This window comes from Carettochelys insculpta, chromosome 6, assembly GCF_033958435.1.
Source record: "Carettochelys insculpta isolate YL-2023 chromosome 6, ASM3395843v1, whole genome shotgun sequence".
NCBI lineage: Eukaryota > Metazoa > Chordata > Testudines > Carettochelyidae > Carettochelys > Carettochelys insculpta.
The window spans coordinates 64,198,291-64,220,620 of record NC_134142.1 but is presented as its reverse complement, the minus strand read 5'-3'; the positions used below and the strand labels follow the sequence as shown (position 1 = coordinate 64,220,620).

The window sequence follows — 22,330 nt, the reverse complement described above, 5'->3', positions numbered from 1 at the left end:
CAAATCTAACTTTTACAATACTAAAAGACAGCCCTGTGCCCATTGTGAACTCCAAAGCAGGGACTGAAAGTTTACCTGTAACATTGATTCTGAACATATCTCGTGACACTTTCTGTTTCTTGCTTACACTACTAAGACAGGAAATATCATAATGCTACTAGATAAATCCATGTTGCACCCAGCCCTGGAATGCTACATGCAGATCTTGTTGCCTCAGCTTAAACAAAGCATATTAAAATTGGAAAGGGAACAGAGAAAGAGGATTTAAAAGTCTGGACTGTTCAGCATGGAAAAGAGATGACTGGGATGAGAGAGAGGAGATGCAGTCAAGGTCTATAAAATATTGAATGAGGTGGAGAAAGTAAATAAGGAAGTTGTTTATCTCTTCACATAACACAAGAATCAGAAGTCATCCAATGAAAATAGGCAGAAGATGTAAAATAAACATAAGGAAATACTTCACACAGTGAGTAGGCAACATGTGGAATCTGTTGCCAGGTGATGTTATGAAGGCCCAGAGTATATCTAGGTTGAAAAGAGAATTATGTAAGTTCCTGGAAGATAGGTCTGTCAATGACTAGTAGCCTGGGTGATCAGGAATGCAACTCCATGCTGTGGATGTCCCTAAACCTCTGAGTTCCAGAAGAGGATGAACCACTTGATAAATTGCCCTGTTCTGTTCCCTCCCTCTGAAGCATCTGGCACAATATACTGCTGGAAGACAGCCTACTGATCTAGCTTGCACATATTAGGTCAGACCAACCTTTCTTATGAGACTTTTGTGGTATTATAGTATGTTGTGTTGAAATTTTTGTAACATGCCTTATGTTAATCTGAGTGGAATTAGGGGAGGAAAGTACAGTAAGCAGTAGAAAAAATCCAAATTTAAAGATGATCGTTTCTAAATTGTAGCTGTTTTACTGGTGGTAAATATGTACAGGGCATTGCACACGTAAGGCCTGTAACCTGAGGCCTGTCACTGAGGACTTGATCTTTGGGTCCATGGACTAGAGCTTGGGCTTTGGCCTCTTGCCTGAGGAAGTCTAACATCAGCTCTGGCGACCTCATTAAAACAAGGTTGTGACCGTCTTTGAGGTCCTGACCCACAGTTTGAGAACTGCTGCATTAGAGAATGCTATGTTGGTTCTATGCAGAGACCCAAGGAATTTATAAGCATATGTATACTCAAAGTATGTATTCCTTAAGATGCAAAAGATGGCATAGTCTAAAAATTTCACTATGAATAGATAGGTGGGTTTTGTTTTTGTTTGTTTTGTTTTGTCATTTAGATGCAGTTTTGATATATGAGGTATAAATATGTTGCTTATACTATGGAGTCCTTTCTTTGGCCATCTCTACACTAGAAAATTTTATTATTTTATTAAAACATTTTAACATAAAGGTACACACTATAACAAAACCTAGTGTAGATAGGGGACAAGGTGGTTTAGCTGACAGTGGTTAACCTTAGTACCAGAATGAGCTACCACATTTTTAAACATGACTGTTCTTGCCCACACTAAGGGTGAAATCATGTTTAATATCACATTTGTTTAAGAGTGGTAGTAAAACGAAATAGTTTCCGATTAGGAGAGCAGTGCATGGAAATGGTAATATATTTTGTTTCCTTTGTCTTTTTTGTCTCCTCTATGCAGTTGAGAAAGATAGGAGGTGGGGGATTTGGAGAAATTTATGATGCTCTGGATCTACTCACCCGCGAAAACGTTGCACTAAAGGTCGAGTCAGCTCAGCAACCAAAGCAAGTCCTCAAAATGGAAGTGGCAGTGTTGAAGAAACTGCAAGGTAGGGTTGTTTCATTAGTATACCAAAAAACTAACATATGGTAGATGGCTGAGAGCCACAACTGCATTCCCAGATGCTATGTTCCGTATTCTGCCATCTTTTCCTTATTTTCTAAGTAGTACAACTGAAATCACTGGAACTAATCAAGGTAAGGATGCATCTGGACTTTCGAGTCCATTGATTTTTTTATTTTAGCATTGGTGAGCAGAAAATTCTAGCTTTTGGCATACTATGCAGGAAAATCATTCACTTTCAGTATGTGGAAGCATATGATGGAACTACCCTTATGATCTGAATAGGACAAGAAAATTGCAGAAAGAATCAATTGTTTTTTAAGTCAGAAGTTCTCTTAAGCTCCAATTGTAGCTTCTTTCTGGATCTTGCCTCTTACTTTCTTTGTTCTTAAGAGACTCTGCATGAGGATTGTGTTTTTGTGTGCATATGTGTGTATTTTTGTATGTTTATTTGTTTAATTAATTAAAAAACTTTTTGCTTAAGTCTGCCTCTTCAGTTGAGGACATCCAGCTGACATCGAGGATAGGAATACATAGGCAGACCTATAGGCAGGAATTTCTGTAGGGGGATGCTGGCTCCTCCTTGAGCCCTGCCTCTCCAGCCAACTCTGCTCCCCCTTCCCCCGCAAGCCATAATACAGTAATAAAGTTTTTTTTTTTTTAAAAATCATCTTCTGGGATCCTGCTGTGATATTGCAAGTGGAAAAAAAAATATTCCAGTCTGCGTCCCCCACCACTCAAACCACTCTCCTGTGCCCCCCAGCATCAGCAGCAGGAGAAAAAGCTGCAGCAGCAGAAGATGCTGAAGATGAAGAATCAGAAGCAAGTGAAGGAGAAACACAAACAGAAATGGAAGCAGCAGAATCACAAGGAGCAATAGCAGCAGTTAAAAGCAAAAATAAAAAAACGGGGGTGAGGCCAAAAGCAGTGAGGAGACAGGCTGCTTAGCACATGACTTGAGGCAGATCTGTTACCTGAGCATCCAGCTGAGTGCAGGTCAGCCTCTATGACTGAACTCCGGTTTGGCAGTAGAAGAGATGGCCACGCTGAGCAACCTGAGGTTTCCTTTCCTTGGCTGTGTGCTGCACGCCTGTAATCCAGCAGCGGAGCAGTGGCTCCATTGTGCAGCAGCAGCTTCGGATGGTGCCTATGCATTGCATAGCTCGCATATGATCCGGTGGCGGGTATAGGGAGGTAGGTGAGGGGCTAAAGATGCAGCCAGAGCCATCCCATCCATAGGACGCATTGGAGGCCTGTCCCAGCAGTCTTCTGTGGATGGGATGGGGAGGATTACCTGGGGCAGAAGGGTGAGCAGGACACCATGGTGAGTTCTGCGGAGGCCATGGGGAGGTAATAACTCACCACTATAGCACTAAATTAACTGAAACTGCTTGGGCAGTATAGCACGCCAAGCTGTGGCCCAGTTCCCTTCAGGTTTGACTAGCCTTTGTGAACAGGCTTCACCCAAGTTAAATCTCCCCTCCACCCAGCTCAACCCCCCAGGTACATGCTGGGCTCCCAGCTGTTAGCGTGGACGGGGGCTTCAGCTGCCAGCCGCCAATGTACGCGGGGATCCAGCTGTCAGTTGCTGCAGGTGCGTGAGGGTCTATCCCCCCCAGCTCACCCTCCTGCAGACTCAGCTCACACTCCCCCCCAGCATGCGGTGCTCTGTCTCAACCCCTGCCCTAACCCCCCACTGCCTGGGTCCAACCTCCTGCATGCACCCTGCCTGCAGCCCTAACCCACCTCAGGCTTAATCCTCCCTGCCCCCTCATGCAACATTTAAGGTACACGAAGGCTGCGTGGAATGCAACCCTTGCGTAACTCAGAGGATTACTGTACATAGGTACCAGGTGCATTACAGATCATTCATGAAGCTGTTTTTTAAAGCATCCCTTATTGCTGCTGCCTGAGCAGAGCTCAACAGGGAGTCCTGATCATAGCTACTGTGGATTGTTGTGTAGGTGGCTGTGAATAAGCCTTGTCTATAGCCTCAGCTTCGGAATTTCAGATGGACAGGAAAGTCTCCTGCCTGGATTCACACATTTTGTGCAAAATAGCCCACACTGTAATAATGGTTGGGACATTAGTTTCAAAAAGGTCTAAATATGTCAATAAGCATTTGAACCTTGCTTTTAAATGGACAAAGGTACATTCCACCACCATTCTGCACCTGCTGAGTCTGTGACTGAAGTTTTCCTTGCTGGGGTGTAGGGCTCCTGTGTAGGGATTCATGAGTCAAGGGAGCAGAGGGTAAGCAGGGTTGCCCAATAAAAGAATAGGCATCGCCACATCACTAATCGTGATTTTCTGATCAGGGAAAACAGTCCCATCCAGGAGCTTTGTGTACAGTCCAGAATTTCAGAAGATGCACTTGCTGTCAACCCTCCCTGACCAGCCAACCTTGATGTCAGTGAAATGACCTTTGTGATCTACCAACACCTACAACACCATCAGAAAGAACCCCTTTCTGTTTATACACAGAGACCAGGTGTTCTGGGGCCATAGTGGGGATTTGCGAGCCATCTATTGCCCCTTGGCAGCAAAGCCATCCACTATTACCTGTACATCTCCCACGGTCACAGTCTTTCTGAGAAGACACTGACAGATTGCATTGGCCACCTGCATCACCACGAACCCTACGGTAGTTCTGCCCGCCCTGAATTGATTCACTACTGATCGCTAACTGTTGGGCGTTGCAAACTTCCACAGTGCGATTTACCACTCATTTCTGAACGGTTGAAGCCGGCCTCATTCTTGTGTTGCTGTGCTTCTGGATGGGGGCCCTCACATCACAAAGTTCCATAAAGTGGACGTGTGCATGCGAAAGTTTTGCACCTGCTGCTGGGCATCCCAGGACTCCAAAATGATGTGATCTCACCAGTGTGTGCTGGTCTCACAAGTTCAAAACTGCCACTCCACTGTCACCAAGGCATCCAGGGCAGCCAGCAGCTCTGAGTTCTTGGACCACATTTGGGAGATTTGATCTTTCAAACCATCATTGTTGTCATTCTGAGCACCGTTATGATACTGAACCTTCACTGAGCTATGTAATTAAAGGAAAAACTGTGTGTCAGCCAATGTGGCTGCTGAAATGATGTGTGCTATGAGTTGAAGTATTTGGGGATCCATGCTTGTGCTGGAATGCTTCATCAGGAAGTGGTGTGATCTCCAGTTTGTTTTTGTGTGGTTACTGGTGCTCTAAATTCTGGGACAGTGCTTTGCATTATGAGATTCAAACATGAAACACCCACAACCAACCAGGGCTAAGGCACTGTGGGATAGGTACCCACAATGCAATGCTCATGCTGTCGAACTTACACAGAGCAATGGGGACATGGAAACTTGACACAGAAAAAAGGTGGGTTAAATTTCAAGAAGCTTTGTGAACACTTGATTATTTAACTCCAATGTTATGAATTCAAATTAAGTTTACTGAAAATCGAATTTATCTCATAGTGTAGACACAGACCAAGGCAATGAAAGCAGGAGTGAGCAGAATGGAAAGGAGAAAGCCAGTCTCTCTCCTCCACCGTCATCAGCAATGGGGGAGCCAGTGTGTGTCTGAAATACAGATTCTTGTAGTTGTCCTCTCTTGTGCTTAGAAAAGCATGTTTATGAGAGGGAGCAAGAAGTATCTTAAGTTCTTGATTAGTAGTTGCGGGGGGGAAGACTAAGACACATTCAAGGTTGGAAACCTGTTGGGCAGTGAGTGTAGCAAATGAGAGACCAAGAGACAGGTACAACTGGGAGGAATGTGTCCTTGCTGGTCACAGGAACGGGGCAGCATTCTGAGCCTGTGAATGGTAAGGATTAAGGAAGATCGATGAAACGCTCTCATTGACCTTCTTCCATGTAGTCCACTGTAGCAGTTGACTGCTAAGTTCATTTTAGCTACACAATTGACATAACTAAAATTGCTATCAGTGGTCTACTGCTATGTCTAGTATAGACGTAACCTTAGATTCAATGCAGAGTTTCTTTCCTCATGATTCCAACAGCATTGCTGACCAAACTTTCAGGTTAGGATCCCTCCCCTGCAGTCAGATGGCTGTTTCTTTGTTTTTCTATCTGCAGAAAATGAGATGGTGAAGAGAGAGGTGTGTATAAGGCACAGAGGGTGTCTTCAGCTGTTTTTTCCTCATGTTTAGAGTTTAAGGGCTTGTCTACACTGGGTTCCCCCCCGCAAAACCTCCCCAAAGGGTTCACACAGCCAAGCAGGATACGAGAAGCCCTCAGAGTAATTACTTCAGCTCTGCAGAGGACTTCTGCTACCCTCTCCCCGCCCCCTTTCAAGGTCCAAAAGGAATGTGTGTGAACAAAGCACAGCTATTATCAGCTCATGTGAAGGCTCCTTTCGTAGTGCTATGGCCGAGAACTGTGACTGTAAATAAGACTGCTCCACTTTGCAATGCTGTGACTGTATGAATGCAATTTTCCAACAGTACTTATTTAGACATAAGAAAACACTGAAATGAAGAGTAAGGTTAAAAAAAACAAAACCCTGCGATGTACACATAGCCTAAGCGTAGGGTTTGGATGGAGGAAGGAGACCTCATGCTGCTACTTTGCTAAGATGCAAGATCTCTCTCTGTTTGCCTCCTTTCTTGCCAGCCAATGACCACTTGTTAGGCAATAGTCCATGAGCTTTGTTGGCACCTGGCTGGAGTGTCAGTTATAAGTTTTCACAAGATATACCTTTGACAAATATTGCAGTGGTGTGTAAGAGTGAATATAGAGGTGTAGTTCTTTACAGAGACATTTGGGAGGGTAATCTGTGGCTCATTAAGGGGCCATTCAGAAATATATTTTGGAGTTAGCAAAATTAATCTTATTTGTAATTCCATTGATTTGAGCCTTACAGCACTCATAGATTATGATGAAGGGCTCCCTGAGCTAGCCAGGAGGGTGAAAATCACTTTGACAGGTTATAGAAGATGACTTTCAGTGTGCTTTACTGCTTGAAATTTAATTTAGTTTATGTATAGTATATTTTCTATATTTGCTTCATATGTTTCTACACATGCACTTCTGAGTGGTCCCAAGGAGTGTACTTAAGTATTTGTGAGGTTAATGGTATACTGTCAGCTTGAAAAAAATCACATTTGTCTGAAATGTTTTAAGTACAGTAGGTACAAATAACAGCTAAGATTATTATAACTCTGTTTTGGCGTACATGCCAGCATCAGGGGTTAAATGGCCAGTGAGAGTGAAGGGATCTGGTTTTGTTTTCATGATGTGAGCTAAATAAAAAAGCAGGGGAAGGAGCGGGAAGACTTTCTAGTTTAACGGACTTGTGCTAAAGTATAACCTATAGTGTTGAACCTTTTTTTCTGGATACAACATGTTTCTTAGATTGATGTTCAGTTTATCCCTTGTTCCTCAATAACATTTACAAAAAGGTGAAATTATCTTTTCTCCAAAAACAATGAATTTTGCAGACTTTCCCTTTCCCCAGGAGAAATCCGCAGTAGAGTCCTGCAGAATTTCCCGATTCCTTAGAAAACTTTCATTAATCATAAAATCTCTACGGAGGAGACTTATTTTTGTGGAAATATGTTTGCACTGGCTAAAATAAGAAATGGCACTATGATATTCAACCTTATGGTTGCCATTCCAGGATTATCAAGTGAGATGGAATTCAGCAAAGTCCCAGGGACATGGATAAATTCTCCTTTGTTGGCCGGCAGGTATCCGCACTGTAAAAAGAGTAGATCTGATAATACTCCTGGGTTTGTACAGAATGGCTTTAAGTGAGGCTTGCAGAAAAATGGAAAAAACTGGCAAAGTAGTACATCATCTTAAAATGTGCTTCACTTTTTAAAATGTTGATGACATTCTACTATGAGTGAAGGAAAGTGGTGAAAAGGTGAGCTTTCAGGCTAGCACATTATACTGTTGTGAATTTAGCTATACCACATACAGACTGTGTTTGCACTAGCCCCCCCCTTTTGAAAAGGGGATGCTAATGAGACACTTCAGGATATGCTAATGAGGCATCACAATGAATATACAATGCCTCATTAGCATAATGGCAGCTGCAACACTTTGAAAGTGCCGCTTTTGATTGTGCGTGGCTTGTCTACATGGGGTCCTTTTTAAAAGGACCCCACACGCTTTGAATAGGAATAAGGGGATTTCGAAGCATGCGGGGTCCTTTCGGAAAGGACCCTGTGTAGACGAGCCACGCACAATCAAAAGCAGCACTTTCAAAGTGCTGTGGCTGCCATGATGCTAATGAGGCACTGCATATTTATTGTCACCTCATTAGCATATCCAAAAGTGTCTCATTAGCATCCCCCTTTTGAAAGTGGGGGGCTATTGTAGACATAGCCACACAGTTCTGGTTTGTATGCTCCATTGCACTCTAATTAACTATACTACTAAAAATTCATGTCTACACTGAGACCCTATTAAAACTTTACGCAGTAAAGCAAAATCAGAATGGAGCAACTGGTCAGGTATTTGCTTTTCTTATTTTATACCTTTTAGTCTATAAATACCTACATAGGGATCTTTTCAGTAATAGGTCATTTAATCTAGCAAGCAAAAGCTTAATGTGGCTGAATGGATGGAAGATGAAAATAAATTTAGATTGAAAATAAGGTGGAAATTTCTAACTGTATGAGGATAATCACTGGATCAACTGAATAAGGGAGATTGTAGAATCTCCATCGTTTGAATTCTTTAATTCAAGACTGGATTCCCCTCTTTACAAGGTAGGCTTTGGTAAACTAAAATTATGAGTTTGGTGCAGGAGTTACTGTGGTGAAATACAGTAGCCCATATTATGCAAGAGGTCAGAATAAATTATTACAAAAGTCTCTTCTGTTCTTAAAACCTATGAAAATGTTACACCTTTATTTAAGATTTGCTGTTTGTACTTATTTGTATTGTATTTCTCAGTGCAATTTTGTAGCTCAGCACTATGCAAGACCATAGCAATTTTTTATAGATTTAAGACAAGGTATAATGGTAGGCTTATTATAGACTAAGGCCCAGTCTGTACAACATAATTGATGTAAGTCACTTTGAATTGGTGTATGCACCTGCTACCCTTTGGGCCAAGGGAGCACAGCCCAAACCCTGGGTGAGGGCAAGCAGGCACCATACTGCAGGACTATGGACTGAACAGAGGTCTGGAGCCCAGGAGTGATACTGACCTTGCCACAATCTACACTCATGGTTGTGTCTGCACAATATAAGAGCCCCATTACAGCAATGTAGTAGAACCAGCCATAATGAGCTTACTTGCGAGTATAGACACTGGATGACCTGTGTTGAGTGTAACAGACCTTCAGCAGCCATCTCACAATACCCCGTTACTGTGAGTGACTGCTCTCATCACGATTTTAACCTCCACTGCCGAAGAGGTCAAAGAGATGGGAATCCAGCTTTTCCAACGTAAAAGAAAAAACAAAACAAAAAACTGTTTTTGAAATACTCCTCTTTCCTGATTGTCCAGGAACTTATTGTGTGACACTGTTGCAAAAAAGCAAACATGATTCTGGGATGCATTAGGAGGAGTGTTGTGAGCAAGACATGAGAAGTCATTCTTTCGCTTTACTCTGTGCGGATTAGGAATCGGTTGGAGTGTTGTGTCCAGTTTTGGGCACCACATTTCAAGAGGGATGTGGAGAAATTGGAGGAGGTTCCAGAGAAGAGCAATAAGAGCAAAAAGGTCTAGAGAACATGAGCTATGAGGAAATACTGAAAGAATTGGGCTTGTTTAGTTTAGAAAAGAGAAGACTGAGAGGGGACATAACAGTGGTTCACAAGTACCTAAAAGAGATTACAAGGTGGAGGGAGAACAAATGATGTTCTTAGCGTCTGAGGATAGGACAAGAAGCAATGGGCTTAACCTGCAGCAAGGGAGGTTTAGGTTAGACATGAGGAGAAACTTCCTAACTGTCAGGGTGGTTAAACATTGGAATAAATTACCAAAAGAGGTTGTGGAGATATTTCAGAGTAGGTTAGATAGTCATCCATTGGGGATGGTCTAGATTGTACTTGGTCCTGCCATGAGGGCAGGGGACTGGACTTGATGACCTCTGGAGGTCCCTTCCAGTACTAGTGTTCTATGAGTCTATGAAAAATTGCCTGCAACTCCCATGCAAAGGGGCATAACCACATGAAAGTGAAGGAGATTTGTCAGACATATTACAGGACCAGGGAGGCCAGCAGTAAAACTGGTGCTGAGCCACGCAGTCAGCTGCATGCCAAACTTGTCAGAGACCCCAAGACTACTGTGGATAACTCAGAAGAGTCTGAGACACAGCAAAGAGGAGAAATGGGGAGATGTGGCAGGTGGCTCCAGCCGCGCTGTGAGTCCAGTCCTGGTTGAGACTTCTTTACGGACTAGCCACTGCCAGCAGGCGATCGTGGATAAAAGTGGAAGGTAACCCAGGTAAGTGTTTGTATGCATCTTTCCTTACAATGTTTAAATGTAAAGATGGTGCCCAGGAACGTTTCCTCTAATCTTTTCCATCTATGTGGATTTTTTTCCATCCATTTGCAGAATAATTTTTGTGTGCACTGAGACATTTGCGAATGTGCACCACCAGTAAAAACAAAACCTAGCTTTGGGCACTCTTATTAGCTGGGCAGCATTTGATTCTCATGAGCGGCCACAGAAGCACACAGCTTACAGCAAACGCAGATGACTAGCCCATCCCCAAGTTAATAAGCTGAGATATCGACACCTGGTTTCTTAATTCATATGAGAAGAGGCAGAAATAAAATAAACAGAAGTAGGGCTGGCATCTGCTTTTCGTTCCCCAGTTGACTTAGGGTGAGGGGAGATGGTCAAGGAGAGGGCCATGCAGAGAGCTTTGTTTATGAACCTGTGGATATTCCTTTTATCCTCCGTAGAGATCTCAGTGAAATTTTCATAGAGGTACAGGTTGAACCTCTCTCATCTGGTACCCTTGGGACCCGACTCGTGCTGAACGAGAGAATTTGTCGGACCACTGGAGGTCAATATTGTCTAACACATTACCAACACTTTCCCTGCTTACTGGACTCTTAGAAAGCATTTAGAGGTAAATTACAGCTAAATAACAGCACAGAACACTGAAAGAGAAGACTGGTGGCTGTAAGCAAATTTTATGGAACCATGGAAAGCTTGGTCACACCCATAATAAGTGATTGTCCAGCTAACTAAAATCATGCTGGATTGCACAAGTTACTGGACGAGGGAGTTCCAGATTAGAGATGTTCAGCCTGTACTCTGCATTTCTCTTCCAAAGGTTTTTAGAAATGGCTACCTTATTTTCCTTTTCGGTTGTAGGAAAATTTCCTATGTAATGAGTTCAGCTGGCACCCTTGCATTAAACAAGCTAGTGGCATATGGGCCTGGACAGCTTCAGGACGCCATTGGCATCTGTGTTGTCTGTGCACTTGTGACCCACAGGAGCAAGAGCTCACCTAAAAACTCCTACACTGTGTAAAATAGTGCCAATATTCAGCGCCGCTGTCCTACATTCATACCTATGGAATAGGGACCAAAATGTTATTGCTTTATGCAACAGAAAAGTTTTCCCCTCCCCTTGCCACCTTCACCATGATAGTGCTATATAAAGGCATTCTAAAATTGAAGTGTTGATTAAATATTTTTATGAATAATGTTTATGGTTATAAAGGGATGGGCATTTTTAAAATTCTTTTCTGTTTTGACTCCAAATCCAGTAATACATATGTGTGTTTTTAACAGAAGAATCTGCTGTGGTGCCCTGGGAGGGGTGTATGCCCTTCACTACTGCAGAAAGCCTAACTCTCATGAGGAGGAGAAAGAAGAGGACTGAGGAGGGTGTTTGCTGAGACTGGGCAAGCAAAATCTACTTCAGACTGTGAACTGGAGCCTAGAGAGTCAATAAGGCAGACAGCGTGGAGAAGAACTGAACAAACAGCAGAAAGTTCCAGTAGGAAGAAGTGAGAGGGGGATGCTCTTGACCATAATGGATCTTCTCAGGCAGCAAATCAAATGCTGCCATCCCTGGTTGACCTACACATCTAAAATTCAGGCTCCTCACCTTTTGCTATCCTCAGAGAACTGCATGGTAGTGGCTCCCTACAGCCAGCATACATATGACATCTCACAGCCATAGCCTTATTCCTATCATGCCATGGCTGTGGACAGCAAGGAGAACTACAGCTTGACATACACTGACTCATTAGAACTGTTTTTTACATATGCATGGTCATAACATGCTATATTTGTGCAGTGAAATGAACAGAAATATTTTTGATACCTTTTCTAGTTTCAAAGTTCTACTCCATGTATGTTAAAAGTTTGTATTACGTTGTTTTTCTGCACCTTTTTTTTGCCACTCAATAAATTTCTATTTTGGGAGAATAAAATGATCTTTGAGTTCACAATATGTTGCATAAAGTTATTCAAAGCGCACAGTACTTGTAAATGTGAAGCAAACGCCACATAATTCGAAGCTTCATGAAAACATGAAATCATATTTATAAATGTAATAATTCTTAGCAGCATCCAGATCTCGCAGCCCAGAACTAGTTGATCATTAAAATGTTCTTTCAAAGTCTCTCTCAATCACATAGCTCCATGTTGGGCTTTAATAGTTACCCTTGTATTTGGTTGTTCAAAGTCTGCACACAGCTTCTCCACCTCTGTTATCCCCCCCAGCAGCAGCATTTCACCGTTTACTTAATGGATATTATGCAGGACACAAAAAGCCTAATCCCACTGTAATAAGTGTTCCAGCATAATTATTGGGATAGTTTACTCACTGAGATCCAGTCTAGGTAGTGATGGCAATCATTTGTTGCAGTGTTTGATCATCTTCTATGGGAGCTGTGGATCCTCAGGTTTCTGGTAAGGCCTGCACTTGAACCGCAAGCTTTATTAGACTGTGGACAGATGTTTTCAGGTGCAGCGGGAAGCTGTTGACCATGACTGGAAGCCAGTCTCTCCTTCTTCTTGCATGTGTGGTCCTCCTCAGCTTGTTGTTGGACAAGTTCAAAATGCAGTGGAGTACTTCTCTCCATTTTGAGTGATCCTGGGTGAGTGTCTCCCAAGTGCCAATGTCAGTACTGCACATTTTAAAATTATCCTTCAGCAACACCTTATACTGCTTCCATTAGTTTCCCACATTATGGTATTCTTCTTTCAACTGAGAGAACAGGTCCAGTTTTGGTAGGCGATGGTGTCAGGCCTCCAGATAATGTGACCAGTCCAGCAGAGTTGCTGATGGATGATCATTGCCTTGATACTGGCAGTCTTTACGTCTTCCAGAACACTAATATTGGTGGTCCAACTTCCCATTAGATCTTCAGATCTGTGAAGGCAACGTTAATGAGGCCTCTGAAGGACTCTGAGGTGATGCCTGTAGGTTGTTCAGGTTTCAGACCCATACAGCAATGCCGGGAGAATAATGGCTTGATAAACAAGAAGTCTGGCATCTTTTCAAATGTTGTGATCTTCAATAATCCTATGCTGTAGATGAGCAAGGCTGCACTAGTACAACTCAGATGGTGGCATGTTTCTCCATCAATATCTGCTTTGGAGGAGAGATGACATCCAAAGTAGAGGAAATGGTCAACATTCTCCAGTACTTCTCCATTGATTTTAATAATTGGAGTATGTGGTACCTCATTTGGAGAGAGCTGATGGAGCACTTTGGTCGTCTTGAGTGAGAGACCAAGATGTGTAAGCATCGGCACACACATTCGGGATAGTTGAAGATCATTCTCAGAGTGGGCAAAAACTGCATTATCAGTATACTGAAGTTTCTTGATAAATGTGGCAGAAATCTTACTTTAGTTTTCAGCCTGCTAAGCCTACACAGCTTTCTATCAATTCTGTAAGTGATTTCAATACCAGCTGGGAGTTTTCCAGTGATTAGGTAAAGAATGACGGGAGTAAAACCCACAAGCATGGTTGGGATGATGATGAAGCCCTGTTTGACCCCTGTTGGTACTCTGAAAGATTCCCTCTAGGAGCCAGTACTACTCAGAACAGTCACTTTTATGTTGTCATGAAGCAACTTAAGGGCATTGATATATTTTTTCAGGACATCCAATCTTTGAAAATCTCTCATGGCAGTCACTTGATAGCGAGTAGGACGTCTTCATGTCACCCTCCTATTTGTGAGTCCATTGGTGGCTGATGAGACCGATTTCTGGAGCTTCAGGCCTTAACATAGAAGGGGCAGATGTTGGAGAGGTGCAGAGCAGTTTTTGCTGCTCTTCTGCCTCTCCTCATCTGCACTGTAGCAGGACCAGTTGGGCATGGTGATTCACTGAATCAAAGGCTTTAGTTCGGTCAGTGAAAGCCATATACAAAGGTCAGTTTTGCCCAGATACTTTTCTTGCACCTGCTGTGCTATGAAGATCATATCCACAGTTCTGCAACCCTGGTAAAATTTCTTCTTACAAGGGTAGAAGGTGAGTTACAAGGATCTGTGCCACAACTTTGCCTGCAGTGGCAAGGTGAGAGAGACCACAATATTTTCCACAATCCACTTTCACCTCTTTCTTGAAGAGGATGACAATCAGGGCATCCCTCGTTTCACTGGGAATCTCCTCCTTTATTCAGATTTAAGGATAATCAGGTAAAGCTGTTGAATTAGTTCTGCTCTACCATCTTTAAAGATTTCAACATGGAGTCCATCTGTATCTCCTGCCTTGTTGTTCTTCATCTATTTAATGGCATTATATACTTCATGCAAATTGTGAGGGTCTCCAGGCTCCACCCTCAGAGGTCATTGGGGGATTCATTCAAGAACTTCATCAGCAACTATGGATTTATGGTTAAAATCTTCAAAATATTCTTTCCAGTGAAAATTGATGGCTTCAGAAGCATGGGTCCATCCTTAGAGCAAATAGGATTCATGACATAAGTTGGCCCAGAGACAGTCTTAGCAGCACTGAAGAAACCAGGTGTGTTGCGGATGTCTGCAAGATGTTGGAGTTCTTGCACTTTCTTGGTCCACCATTTGTTCTTGAGTTCTCTGTCTTTACATTGGACTTCTGCCTTCACCTTGGCATAGTCTTCTCTTTGTATTACAATTTATGTCATTTGGCCACCCTCAAAATGCCATTTTCTTCTCATTGATGAGTTGCTTGATTTTAGCATCATTCTCATCAAACCAGTCCTGATGTTTTCTGATTTGGTAGTCTTTGGCTTCCTCACAGGCATTGATGATTATTGCTTTCAGCTGGCTCCAGGGTTCCTCAATTTCTTCTGGAAACTCTGATGGAAGCTTTTCTTTTAAGACTGCTTTCAAGTGATCGTACTTAATGGGGTTCTTCAGATCTTGAACCTTCAGCATGCACCTGACCTGCTCTTTTGCATCTTCTACTGGGAGTGATCTTTATTGTCATTGTGCATTGAATGAGGTGATGATCAGTTTAGCAATCATCAGCACTTGTAATTGCTCTTCTATGAAGTATGTCACTGTGATCTCAAACATAGACTGACGTAGTCAAGAAGTTACAAGTGCTTTGACCACAGACATCTCCAAATTATTTCAGCTTGCCCTTTTGTCAGAAAAGGGTGTTCATGATGATAAGTTTGTGTTCATCACACTTGGTCAAGATCAGAATTCAATTTGAGATACTTTTGCCATCTCCTTTGTTCTCCATTGTTCCTTTCCACAGGTCTGAGTCTCATGGAAAGCATGCACTGAAATCCCCCAGCAGGATGATCTTATCTTCTTTAGGGGGTCTCTGATTAAATGGTTTCCAGATGAGAGTAGAAATCTTCCTTCACATAGTCATCAGTATCCAGTGTTGGTGCATAGGAGCTCACAATAGTTCCCTGTTGGTTTTTAGTGAGCCTCAGTCAGAATGTCATGAGCTGCTCACTGATGCCAACTGGTGTCTCAGAGAGGCACTTCACAAGTTTGTTCTTTATACCAAAGCCCACTCAATGCAATTGAGATTCATCCAAAGATTTTCTCTTTCAGTAGAAGTATATTCCTTTCTCCTCTCTCACCTGTCCATCAGCTCTTCTCATTTTGGACAAGACAGTGATATTGATGTTAAACCAACTTTTTTCACAGCAATGATGGCTGTACATCACTCTGGTGAAACCTTGAAGAGGCCTGTGTGCAACTTCTTTTAGAGTGGGAAGAATGGTGCACAACAGTCACCACGCTGTCCTTCACAGCTAGAGGACTTGAAACCAATGGCATCGACGTCCTGACGGTGGAGATCTTCTATCAGCTGCAGCCTTTATCTGCCTTCACAGCTGTTACATTACATAAATTTCACATCTGATGTGAAGTTCGGCGGCTTTGCCATTGAGGACTTCTTCGATCACACTTTGTCTGAAACGTTGCCCTTGACCATCCTACCATGGATAGCCTTAAGGGAGTACATGATTTCAGGAAGCATGGTTCTTGGGTCATTGAAACACACAATCTTCTCCATCACTACAATGTGGTGATCCAGGGAGAGGTCCAATTTAGTGAGTAAACATCACCAGCATCTCTTCAATTTACCAAAAGCACTTTCAGTAGTCTTTCTGCTGCTGAGCAGGTAATTTTAAATCTTTCCTTGGTGTTGTGAAAGTGACCAGTATTGGTGGCTGCTGGGGAGGGACACAAGTGGGGCACTTGCATCATGACCCCTATCCCCCAAGTGACTCCTCCATGTGCTGCTCTTAGTTCCGGAGAGGGTGTCCCTAGGAGGATATGGGGTCCAGAACCCTCCCCACATCTGCCGAGGCCCCAAACAACTCTGCCTCTTCCCTCAAGCCCTGCTCCTTCCCTGCCTCTTCCTGACCCTGTTCCTCCCTCTCTCTCCCACTGGTCCACTCCTTTTTCAAACCCCCTGCCCCATGTGACACCTGGCACCAACTGCAAGGACTTTCCGGTAGTAGCGGGAAGTAGAGCGAACCAGTTCCAGCCTGCTCCGCTTCTGTCCCAGCCATGTTGCTCCACTTCCTGCCTCTGGTGAGTGCAGGGGATGGTTCCACCCCTTCCTGCAAGCCTCTTCCCCTGAGTGACTTGCCTAGAGTCAGGGAAGCAAAGCAGGGTGAGGGTCATGTCATTCTACTTCATGCCACCAATGAGTGTGCGGGCAAGCCTGACCCTTAATGCTGTCACACAATCCTCTGCTAGTGCCCTAGGCCATGTGACTGTTGGCCGCTTATTCCTTTACCCCACAATGTTTGGGGGGCATATGTCCCTTTGCCCCCTCTGTTCCCATGCTCCCTTGTGGCCAGCATATAGCTTCATGAATTAGCGGAGCAAGGAGTAGGCTGGGTCCATTGCACTCTCTATTGGCATTTCAGGATAGCCAGTGGTAGTCCACTGTTTAGGAAGCAATATCCCTTCATGCAGCTTATTCTTATGTTCTTACAAATGCAAGCTTGATGCATTTTCCCTGGATTAGCCTACACTGGTAGCACTGATTCCAAGAGATTGACTAGTCCTTGCACAATTATAGGTAACTAGCCCTTTCTGTTGATGTACACTGTGTCAAGGTGGGCTCATGCCAAAATAGGGATGTGTGTGTCATCTGGTGCACACCACACTTTGGGATGGCATTATGGAATGGAGAAAGTTGAATGTCAGCACACTTCAATGAGAGAAACAATTCCACAGCACAACCGTTTTTTCATCTGAATTGACTGCTCATAAACGTCACATTTACTATAGTTATGGTCTTACTAGAGAGGTTTTCAAGAATGTAGTGCATGCAACAAGCATCAAATGCATTAGTGTTTCAAATCCACCATACAATAAACCATCTTTGATAGCAAGCACAGACATATTTTCAAAATCTGCTCAACTCAACTATTTCTACATATTGATAGCCCTACATCTGTTCCACATGCAGCATTCAATTCAGGTGTCTGAATTTCAGCTTTCCACGTTATAAATTTCATGTTTGTAACAATATTTTAAAAGTATATTTTTGTTAAAAAATTGAACTGACAAATAATTGAAAATCAATGGATCAGAGCAAAATGCAAAGAAGAGTAAATAGTAACTTAGTTGGGTTTGTGGGAAACCTGGACCTGCCAGTGTACAAAATGGTGGGCAAGTCAGGGTGGAGGGGAGGTGTCTCCAGAGAGCAGGCTCCCCTCCCCACCGGCCTGTTGGAGCTGGGACGTGACGTTTAAACCAGGTCCCAGCTTTAACAGACTCCTACCCTCTCTCCCTCCCCCTTCTTGCCACAGGAGAGAAGTGGGGCGAGCTCTCCACCAGCCCTTCTGAGTTTGGAAGCAGCATTTTAGATGCCCCTAGCATGAGTAGGCTCCTGCAGGTTGGTATTTCCCCTCATGGTATGTCTGCAGTGAGCCCCCAGAGGGGGAAATTGACCAACCCCATGCCAGCTGGGACTCAGGAAGTCTTGCTGCTTGAGCTTCTGCTGGTGCAGGGTCATCAGTTTCCCCTGTGGTGGCTCCGCAAAGTGCTGTGGTAAGGGAAATTAATGAAATTCATGGCACACTTGGAGAGTTCTCACAGCACACCAGACTGTCCTGGCATATTGGTTGAAAACCATTGATCTAGTCTGTCCTCTTGTTCATCACCAGCCCTCTGTTTCGAGCCTAATAACTTGTTTGGTTAAAGTATATATTCTGGAAGGACATCAGTCGTGATCTGAAGACAAGAGATGGAGAGTCTACCACTGCCCTTTATTGTTTATTCCGGTGATTAATCACCTCATTGTTTAAAACTATATATGTGTGCCGAATTTCCGATTTGAATGCGTCTAGCTTCATCTTTTAGCCATTGATTTTTGTGAAGCCTTTTCCATTAAATTAAAGAGTCTTCAATCACTGGTACTTTTTCCCTGTACTGGAGGTCATACACTGTAATCGAGTCCACTTTCAGCCTCCTTTTTGATAAGCTAAACGTACTAAGTTCTCTGAATCTCTCACTGTAAGCCTTTTTTCCCACCCCTCCAATCATTTTATGATCCTTTTCTGCATCCTCTTAGATTTTTTTCAGGTTCCTCTTTAAAATATGCACACCAGAACTATGCACAGTCTTCTAGTATCTGTCTCAACAATGCCATGCACAGAGATAAAATCACCTCCATATTCCTATTCACCATTCCACTGTTTATAATGCGAAGGATTGCATTAGCTCGTACTGCAACAGCATTGTACGGGGAACTCATGTTGAGTTTCTTGTCCACTAAGACCCCTAAATGTTTTTCAGGATCACTGTTTTCTAGGATATGTTCACCTATTCTGTAGAAATGGTCTCCATTCCTTGTTTCTAGATACATGATATTGCATTTGATTTTATTAAAGCACATTTTGTTTGAAGAGGCCCAGTTTACCAAGTGATCAATTTTTCTGTGTGTGAATGCAGTATTCTCATAATTATTTTACAACTCAGCCAATCTTTGTCATCTGCAAATTTCATCAGCTATGATTTTTAATTTATTTCCAGATCATTGATGGAAATGTTAAAGCAGCTCAGGCCAATTACTAAACCCTGCATAATCCCATTAGAAATATCCCCATTACATGATGATTTTCCATTAGGGTTGCCAGGCAGCTGTTTTTTGACCTGAATGCCTGGTCGAAAAGGGACCCTGGCAGCTCTAGTCAGCACCACTGACAAAGCCACTGAAAGTCTGGTAAATTGGTGCAGCAGGGCTAAGGCAAGTACCCTGACTTCCTTGGTTCTGCATGGCTTCCAGAAGTATCTGGTATATGTTAGCTCGTAGGGTTAGGGGACTCCATATGTTCCTCCTTTCTTCTTTGAGTGGTCCCCAGGTGTGCTCCACATCAGGTGTCGGGCTGGCTCCAGCACCGCAGATCGGAGATTTGCAAAGTAGTTATTGTTCGGATTGCGCATGCTCAGGAGCTTCTAGTCACGTGCGCGGTCCGGTCTGAGCCAGTTCCTCTGAACTGCTCTCGGCTTTAGGTGCACTTCTCCTGTTCTCCTCAGTAGCACGTCTGAAAAAGAGTTCTGATCTTTATTTGTTGTACGTAGTTTTCTCTTACCAAGTTAATAGTTGTAGTTTTGTGTTTACTAGTCATAGCTTTTACAGTTTAGGGAAAAAAAAGGCGTATAACAGTTTTTCAGTAAAGTTAGTAATTTTAATAGCCTGTTCAACCAGTTCTTCTCATTTACAATTGTAAGAACTAAAGTCATGAACAGTTTTATTGTTTGTTAAAATGCCTACATTAGGCTTCAAGAAGTGTGTCTCTTTCCAGGAGCAATACTGGCCTTGGATGGCCACTCTCAGTCTATATCTAATCTTCAGTGAAATCTTGGATGGATTCATTTATATTCCTTAAGCATTCTGTCCTACCCTGATTTGTGGTTTATGCTATAAAAAATAAGATTTGGAGCTATGATGGTGTTTTCACTCTCTGTGTATGGAGTGCAGTAGTAGTTGTTGTGTTGGTCTCAGGATGTTAGAATGATGAAGTGGGTGAGATAGTATTTTTTATTTAGCCAAGTAACTTGAAAGTTTGTCTTTTTCAACAGCAGAAGCTGGTCCAATAGAAGATGTTACCTTAGACTCTATGAATATACGTTCAAAGTAACTAGCTGTTTTGATGAAAGGTTATTTCTTGGCTGCTCAAGACTTAGGAGATTCTAATTATTGGGTAGTTATGGACAGAGAGACTGTTTCACTTAAAACTAGTATGTTCTTGAGACAAAAACTGAGTTTCTGGAATTACTCATGGAAGACCAAGGGATATCCAAACATTACCTTAGGCTCCCTTAGATATTTCAGTCACAAAGGCCTTGTATATATCTGTTTCCCTTAAGAGATGTTTCTTAGGAGTTGTCTCACTGTTGAGGCTGAGGCAAAAATTTGTGAATTTGTTTGCCTCAGGTCTGAGTGTCTATACCTTGAGAAGACAAGTTGTGGGAGAAGATGAAATCTGCAAAGTCCCTGTCTGGGTCTATGAGCTTGAAACAATTTATTTCCATACAAAATCTTTATATAGACTTTCTAGGGGGTCAGATGTTAGTCTGCATTTGGAATTGGCTGTTAATCTAACAACAATCCAGATAATGCTGGAGGCACTTCATTTTCTATCAGAGGAAACAGAGGTCTCTTATACTTTGCTCATGGAGTGCTGTATAAATTTTTAAACGTACCTCTGCTTTTTAAATTAAAGCAGCTAAAGCAGATTGTTCTTGTTAATCTGGCTATAATGCAATCTTCTACTTCATGTAGCTCGGAGCAAAAAGGCTTTAGAACCAAATACACCCAAGTTGGTGTAACAATAGTTGTAAAACTTAATTGTCTTACCCATGTTAACAGGGCTTCTGTCCACACTGTATCATTTTCAAAATCCTATGTCAAACTGTCTGGAAAGAGTTATTGCTCCAGTTAAAACCTTTTGGACACCTGTGTTGCCCTTGGCAGAAAAAGCAAATGCAGTAATACTGCAGTAATACATCTCCAAATATGTTCCTCCAGAATGCCACATCTACTATAAAAGAAGTTGTAAATATTTGAGCTGAGAGCTCATTAGCTGCAGACTTCAGCAGAGAAGATACACAGTTGAATTTTGGAAGCTGGCTGCAAACTTTTTCTTATGAAGTGATATTATATGTAAATTAATTTTGGGGACTTAATAAATAACACTTTCAGCCATTAAAAGATGACTAATGTTTCTGGGTAACAGTGTTTGAAAAAAATGTTACCTAACATTTCCTCTGCTTTCATTTAAATAAGGACAGGTGTGACAGCAGGGCATAGAAGGAGGGAGACAACTGGGGTTCCATTATTTCTCAGTATTGAGGCATGGTGCTTTCTTTAAGGATCCCTCTTATTATTTCCTTTCCAGAATCCCAGATTACTCGAATGATCTCTTCCTAAGTATTTCCTTCTATATATTTCTGATTTGTATCTTGTTCAAATGTATAGAAATACAAATGTACAGAAAATGTGTATTCTGTTCCCAAAGCCATTTGTTTTTCCACTGAATCCATCCAGTTTCCTATTCTGATATAGGAAGGGGTTCTGATTGGACCAAATTTATAAATTCCAGATTAGCTTTTTTGATGAGAAGGGGCCCTTAATTAGAATTAGGCTTGTCAGAATTCAGTTTGCACTTATTTAATTTTTTACAGACACTGATGTTTATTTTAAGCATTTTTTTCTGAATTTTATCTAGTTAAGTTTCATAACTAAAATATCGTGTTTTAGAATTTTTTTAGATTTTTATTTACTTTAATTTTCTCAGTTACAGAAAATTACGTGGGGAGCATGAGACGATGGGAGACTCAGACAATTACTTAACAGCAATGGATGTTGTGATTCAAAAAGTTAAAGCTGTATAATCATTAAAATACAAATTGTCAACATCTGCGAAGTAAATATCCTTAAACCAGCTTTCATAAGTTCTCAAGCACCATTTTTCTCACTTTGCCTGTCTATAAATTTTGATTGTTCTTGATGCAAATATTTTCTCCTTAGTTTTTATGGGTTCAATGAAATTGATATTCACAAACATTTTACCACTAAAAAACTAATCCTTGGAAACTTAATTGAAATATCGCTACCTTCCAAATCTATGAGTTGTGCTGAAACAGTAAAAGGGAAGTGTT

General features: G+C 42.2%; 1 protein-coding gene and 1 long non-coding RNA gene across 6 annotated transcripts in view; one reads left to right on the top strand and one right to left on the bottom strand.

Moving 5' to 3' along the window:
- The window catches only part of TTBK2 (tau tubulin kinase 2), a 155,128-nt gene that overhangs the window by 45,087 nt on the left and 87,711 nt on the right, over positions 1 to 22,330 (top strand). For all 5 annotated transcript variants that reach the window (XM_074997082.1, XM_074997083.1, XM_074997080.1 and 2 more), the window contains exon 3: positions 1,656 to 1,803. In XM_074997082.1, the coding sequence (XP_074853183.1) occupies positions 1,656 to 1,803 (148 nt within the window). The remainder of the gene's footprint in view (positions 1 to 1,655; positions 1,804 to 22,330) is intronic.
- Positions 19,100 to 22,330, bottom strand: part of LOC142014478 (uncharacterized) — a 74,772-nt gene continuing 71,541 nt past the window's right edge. Inside the window, exon 3 of the long non-coding RNA XR_012645954.1 lies at positions 19,100 to 19,710. This is a non-coding gene — a long non-coding RNA (uncharacterized LOC142014478). The remainder of the gene's footprint in view (positions 19,711 to 22,330) is intronic.